Genomic DNA, 6,925 nt, shown 5'->3' with positions numbered 1-6,925 from the left:
ATGGGTGAACGCTCCATGGGTGAACGCTCCATGGGTGAACGCTCCATAGGTGAACGCTCCATAGGTGAACGCTCCATGGGTGAATGCTCCATAGGTGAATGCACCATGGGTGAAAGCTCTGAGTGATCGCTCGATGGGTAAAAGCTTGATGTGTGAATCCTCGATGGTTAAATCACTGAATGGGTTAAAGCTCAATGTTTTAAGCACTCTGTAAATGAACATTCGACAGGTGAACGCTCAGTGGTTAAATCACTTAGTGGGTGAAATTTTGGTATACAAACTGCTCGAACACTGCTGGTGTAAATGTTCAGTGGTTCAACACCTGAGCACTTGTACAGGAAGCAGCCCTCTCAATGTCTACAAAGTTCTCACCTCTTATTGTGATCATGACCAAGCTGGACAAGGTTTTTCTTGTCAAATGAAAGCACTTTGGATTTGATGCAATAAAAGTAGGAAAAGTCCATGATTTTTCCTTCAGATTCAGACCTTTTGAAAAAAAAAACTGAAATAAATGCCCTAATGATTGTTGCACAAGAGAATATTGCTGAGTTGTTAAGAATTCATCCGATTTATATCTGATGAATGGTGCCAATTAATGCAAAAGCTGGTGACTTTGAGAATCCTAAAACGATATTTAATTTTAGTCACCGGGTTTCCATGAACCAAAACTGTACCTAAAGGCAACTAAACCTCAAGTTATCTGTACCTCAGTTCAATCACATGACTAAATGTTCTTCATTCAGTACAGTTTTTAAGAACTGACAGCTTTCATGTTGATAAGGACCTAGATTATTTCAGGACCTAGAAATGTTTATTTGTTGGGTTTAGATAATGTGAGTCAGATGTTTTCAAGCATGATTGTGTATTTCAGTGTTTCCTTTGACGTCTTTTTAGTCACTGAGATGTGTTGGTAAAGATTTGTCATCAAACTGCTTTTTTCCCGTCGTCGTAAATAAAGTCTTCATGCTAACATCATCATACCCTGTTCTATTCCCTGCAACGGTTGAAATCATCGGATCAGCTGGGTCTCATTGCACTTCTATGAGTTTTCAACCCATGAGCTCAGACCTGAATCAGCTCATGTTATAAATAGCCCTGCTGATTGTCTGCGGACTGGAGATAAACACATTTGGTTTTAGGTTTAGGAGTGAAAGTGAAGTTTCTTTCAGCCTCAGGAGCAAAAATGTATATATTTTTAGTTTCACAGTGAGAATAAACCAGACGGGACGGATGGATAACCAGAAAAAAATGTTGAACCTTTTAAAAGCTGCTGAAATGAAGGCATTAAGGAAGCAAGAGAGCTAGGAAGGAATGAAGGACTAATAGAAGGAAGGAGAAGGTGAGGAGCAAAAGAAATGATCACGTTTAGTGATGAGTTCAACCCAGGGCGCAGACAAACGCACCGAGAGACTCTATGGAAAAAAAAACAACAAAACTAATTTATTTAAAAAGAACAGAAAACAAATACTCACAGGAATGAAAAACTCTGGACGACACTGAGGACCAGACATGAAGAGCTTATACAGCACGATGCCAGGACGAGAAACTAAAGAGCAGAGAGTGAATATAACAGGACACTAACGAGGGAGAAACACCTGGGGGGACAACGAGGAGCAGGTGAGAGCGGAAGGAGCAGGAGCTGACCACAGGAGGGGAGAACCACTGTGGGAAACACAAAAAACTCAAAAGACAGGAAAACGCAACACAAACCACAAAGGGTAATACAATAGTCCCTCGTTTAATGAGACCCCCCTCCCTCGGCAAAAAGCGAGAAAATCCGCAAAATAGCAACGCTATATTTAGTTCAGTATTTGTAAATATTTAAGGCTTTATAAACCCTTCCCACACTCTTGCAATGTTCTAAACTCTTAAACCTACTGTACGTCATACAGTATTAACAACATACGTACAGTACTGTATATGTAGCTACTAAATTTTACTCGCCAGCTCTACAGAACAGCAGCGGCTCAGTTCTTCTTCTTGGTTCCTATTCGGCGGAACTACCCTGACGGTTCTGGTCCACTTTCTGGCTCGGGGTGGTGGTGGGCTCCGGAGGGAGCGCTGGACCTATGGCGGCGCATCCCCCGCTCAGAAGTCCTCGCGGGCCAGCTACCAGCTCTCGGATTCACAGATGGGTCTGGAGGTCCGGTTCTGGTCCGGTTCCCAGTGGGTTCCGTGCAGCTCTCTGAACCCGTTGGGCAACAAAGTCACTGTAAAGGACCAAACTTTTTCCAATCAGATCAATACTTTCCCTCTACGCATTTCAGCAGAAGACAATGGAGCTTCTGGGTGGGGCGCTGTTGACTTCTGGGAAATGTAGTTCTTATGAGTGGCGATACAGTGTGAGAGAAAACTACAAAATAGTGGCGCCTTTCTCAAGTATTTTATTTTTTTCGTGAACTTTTCACTGTACAGTACTGTCCCAATCACGTAACATTAAAGTTGACAATTTTTTTTTTCTCGTGTTCAATCTTACTTTGAAAAGCCGCGATAGATCAAGTCCGCGAAAGTCGAACCGCGACGTAGCGAGGGACTACTGTAAAACTAAAAGAAGAACACAAGGAATAATACACAAACTATGACAGAAATGGAAGAGGCAGAACGAAGGGTTGATGAAAGAAAGGAAGGAAAAAGGAGAGAAAGAGGAAGAAAGCACTGAAAGCAGAACAAAATAAAAAGAGGAAATTTTAAAAAGTAAGGAAAAAACAACCAAAGAGCAGTTCTTTTGTCAATTTTTCAAATAACTAAATTCCAATTAAAAACAAACAAGTCAAAAAATTTGAATCGTTTATGGAAATATTCTAGGAATTGAAAGCTTGGAAAAAACAATCACAGATACAGCAAGAATAAAGCGAGTGAAAGAAAGAAGCAAAACTTAAGAAAGAATGGAGAGAGAAGAAGAAAAACAGGAGCAATAAAAATGAACAAATACATAAATGAATAAATAAATAAGGAAACAAGAAAAAAAAAAGTCCCTGATAGAACCGATGTAAACACTTCACCTCACGGAGTACTCGAGTAAAAGTACTTGGATACCTGCTGCTCTGGTGTCAAGTATCCCCCGGTCTGCTCGGGGGTGGAGGCAGGGTCTCACTTTAGGAGAGGGAGTCCGAGGAGCGGCCGTGGCTTCTGAGGAGCAACTTTATTCAGTCAGAGGTAAGAAAACACACCAAAACACACACATGTACACTCTGACACACACCGACACACTCTGAGGTTTTTGCTTCTCTGTCGGTCTCAGAGTTTCCTTCGTCTGAGTCGAGACCTTCTGTTGGCTGAAGTTTGTGCTGGTGTGAGGCCTGCAGGCCGAGGCAGCTGTCACCTGCTTAAAATAGATCTGCTGGAAGGACGCACACACTTCACTTTCATCAGCAAACTCTTGTTGATCACACAAGCGAAGACAAAAAAATCTATTTATTTATTCAATAGAATCCAAATTCCAACGTTTTGAATATTTGGTTCTAAAAACTTTAGTAGGTTTAGTGCAGGCGTGGGCAATATATGGTTCGAGGGCCAAAAGTGGCCTTTGGACAACTTTTATCCGGCCCTCAATATTCTTAATTGATAACAACTTTTAAATAAGTTGATGAAAACCTGCATTTTATCAACGAAATTTAAGTCTAAATTAAACATCTTGGGCAATTACATCGAAAAACTTTAAATTAAGAAAGGCCAAAAACTTTAACCTGAAGTCGTTATGTTTCCAGAACTAGACTGAACATTAAAGAGTCCAAAAAGCAAGAATATGGTGTTTTTTTTTAATACATATTAAGGCTAACAAGGATATTGTCTCAAGAGCCCGTTTACAAAGAATATGTCTTATATTCCTAGAGTACTGACGAGACGTTTTTATCAAGCATGCTAACTTGGCTACAACAAGATAAAGCCTGAAAGAAGTGTTCCAGTTTATTTGTCTTAAAGAAAATGTATGTACTATTCCTCTATGCGGACCTTCGATTGCTTTAAATACATTGATTTGGCCCTCTGGAAAATAATGTTGCCCACTCCTGATTTAGTAAGTTACATAAGTTTAGTAACTTGGGGGTATTTAGATTTATAGATTCTGATAAATATTCTGATATGTATGATATACATCTGATATGTTAAAACACACACACACTAAATAACTTAAAACAGACCAAAGTAGTTATACGAAAAAAATCTAAATGCAAGTCAATCAAAATCATTTTGAATTTTGGTTCAAGAGAATTATAAAAAATAAAAAAAACAAACAATAAATTAATCTGGCCTTGATATAAAGGACTTAACACTGTGAATGTTTATGAAGAATTCACACTATTGTGATCCATTTTTCTTCCATATATTATTCAGCTTCTTTCTCGTTCCACAATTTTTGTGCTAGTTCAACAAATCATAAATCAAAACGTTCAGCTCTTTCAGGAGAAGGATGCTGTGACTTATGGTATTGGTGCAACTTTAGCTTTTTGAAATATATTTAGCCTTTTCTGCAACTTTTTCCACATAGAAAATTAATTAAGCTCATTTTCCATCTTTCAAGTCTGTTTACATCCTTTTACGGCTCCTTTCACATTTTGTTTTGTTTCAGCTTCTTTCAGCTTCCTTGTGCAAATTTAAACATTTTGTCAGCTAATTTTAGCTGTTTTGTGATCCTTTCAGAATATTTCTGCTAACTACAACATTTTGTGCTTCTTCTAACTTATTTCTACTAGTTTCAGCTTGTTATGCCCTTTTCAGCTTATTTCTGCGTTTCACCTTTTTCTGCAATTTCAGCTACTATTTAGCCATTTAATGCTAATTTTAGCTGTTTTGTGATCCTTTCAGGTTCTTTATGCTAACTACAACATTTTGTGCTTCCTTTAACTTATTTATGTTAGTTTCAGCTTGTTATGCCTCTTTCAGCTTATTTCTGCGTTTCACCTTTTTCTGCAATTTCAGCTACTATTTAGCAGTTTAATGCTAATTTTAGCCTTTTCAGCTAACTCCACATTTTTTGCACTCATTTAAACTTTTTTCAGCATAATTCAGCCAAAATATGCTCTCTCCACTTCCTTCTGGTAACTTAATCTTCTTTCTGCTGTTTTAGCTACTTTTCAGATGGTTTTGTTGTTGTTGTTGTTGTTTTGCTAATTTCTGCTTTTTTCAGATCATTTCCACTTTTTTGTTTTAATTTCTGCTTCCTCCAGCCTAACTGGGCAAACATGTTCTTTCTGCTTTCTTCTGCTAATTTAAATTTGTTCTACCTTTTCAGCTACCTTGTTACAATTTTTTGGGTAGTTTTAGCTGTTTTCAGTTAAATACAAGTTTTTGTGGTAATTTCTGCTACTTTCCTTCCCTCCATTGACTATGGTGACATTATTTATATGAATGCCCCTGCTAGCACCTTGCAGATGTTGGACACTGTCTATCATGGTGCACTAGATTCATAATCACTGCACCCTGTATTTGCACTGGTCATCATCATCTACACACAGGCTCTCTCACTGGTACATCTTCATCTTTAAATCACTTCTTGGTCTGTTGCTTTCATGTAACTCCTCCTACATATCACATCGTCAGTGCAGTTACGGCGTGCGCTCTTAGGGATGCAGCGTTCAATCAGTGTGGACTGAACTTTGCAAAAAGGCCTGCAGCTGTCCAATTTGATTTCTTTAAGGGATTTTAAACATCTGATAATGTCAATAGAACAATCTATGTTTTAGTATTTTACCTTGTTTTATATGGCACATTGATTTGACAGTTTTTGTAACACTAATTTAATTTTAATTGCTTTTTGCTGAATATCATTGTCTGCACTTTACATGTTCTGTCTGGAACAGGTCTCTCTTGTAAATGAGTCCTCGTGACTCAATGAGACTAACCTGTATGAATAAAGGTTGAAGGAATCTTCTTTCTAAGCTCCTGTGTCCAATCTGTAGTTTTCTATGCTCCACGTTCGGCATGTTAAACACCAAGTTATTTCTGGGATTATTGCGGGTGTTTCTGTCTTTAACCAAAAGATACAAACAACTTTTTCTGTGCTGTTTAACTGTTAAAGTTTTAAAGCAAGGCGTGTTTTTAAGTTGCTTCAACGTGTCGAGAGTCAGAAACGCACCAACAACTGGACAGAAAAGAAATAGAATTAAAAAAAATGGTTTTGTAGAACAGGAGGAATCACCTGACTGAAACTTGAGATTTATTCTTATTCATCAGTGGTGATAAGAACCCATCCTGGTTGCTATGGCGACACCCAATGAGATGGAGGATGGTGGCGATCAGACAGTTCCTGATGGAGACGAGGAGGAAAGGAGCGTCCGGGGAATTCAGTCTCACTACCTGCGCTGTCCGTCCCCCAGGTAGGAAGACGTCCTGCTCCACGTTGTTTAAAGATGCACTTTTATGTCTAAAATTCAGTTTGAGACATTCAAATTCACTGACTGGAACCCAAAAGTTATAAATTTTCTTTTAATTTAATTAAAGATTACAAAAAAAAAAAAACTTTAGAGAAACATAAATGGAGAAAACTTTTCAACGAGTCATTTCACAGTTGTGTTTATTTCAGAATAAACTCCTGTGGGGAAACTCTGAGGATGAACTTTTTTTTTTTTTTTTTTCAGTTTCTCCATGATGTCAGAGTCCAGGTTCTCCATGATCTCTGGGTCGGATGCTGCCAGCATCTTCATGGAGCCCATCCACCTCTCCTCGGGCGTCGCTGCCAAGAAAATCATCAACGAGGGTGAGAAATAGGAGGGAGTGTCATTAACAGGGGAGTAGTGGTGCAGAGGTTAGAGAAGGGGGGCATCCTTTAGATAATTTTGAATAAAGTAGATGCCATTTCCTGCATTCTGGTGTATTTTATGGGTTCTTAAACATCTAAGTTTACCTATGTAAGTAAACACTTGATTCAATAACTATTTTAGAGAGCAAAAAGAAATAGCCTGACCAACAGCTCTCCTTGTGTGAATAG

General features: G+C 38.6%; 1 protein-coding gene across 1 annotated transcript; it reads left to right on the top strand.

Annotated features, from left to right (window-relative positions):
- The first annotated feature begins 3,068 nt into the window (after positions 1-3,068).
- On the top strand, positions 3,069-6,705 carry LOC119429055 (serine/threonine/tyrosine-interacting-like protein 2). The gene is made up of 3 exons (XM_037696772.1): positions 3,069-3,156; positions 6,172-6,314; positions 6,576-6,705. The coding sequence occupies exons 2-3, from the start codon at positions 6,199-6,201 to the stop codon at positions 6,703-6,705; spliced, it is 246 nt and encodes an 81-aa protein (XP_037552700.1). The 5' UTR covers positions 3,069-3,156; positions 6,172-6,198.
- The last annotated feature ends 220 nt before the right edge of the window (positions 6,706-6,925 follow it).

Source organism: Nematolebias whitei, chromosome 23, assembly GCF_014905685.2.
Source record: "Nematolebias whitei isolate Nwh7 chromosome 23, NemWhi1, whole genome shotgun sequence".
NCBI classification, from domain to species: domain Eukaryota; kingdom Metazoa; phylum Chordata; class Actinopteri; order Cyprinodontiformes; family Rivulidae; genus Nematolebias; species Nematolebias whitei.
Note: the sequence above shows the minus strand (reverse complement) of the source record. Positions and strands in the feature narration are given on the sequence as shown.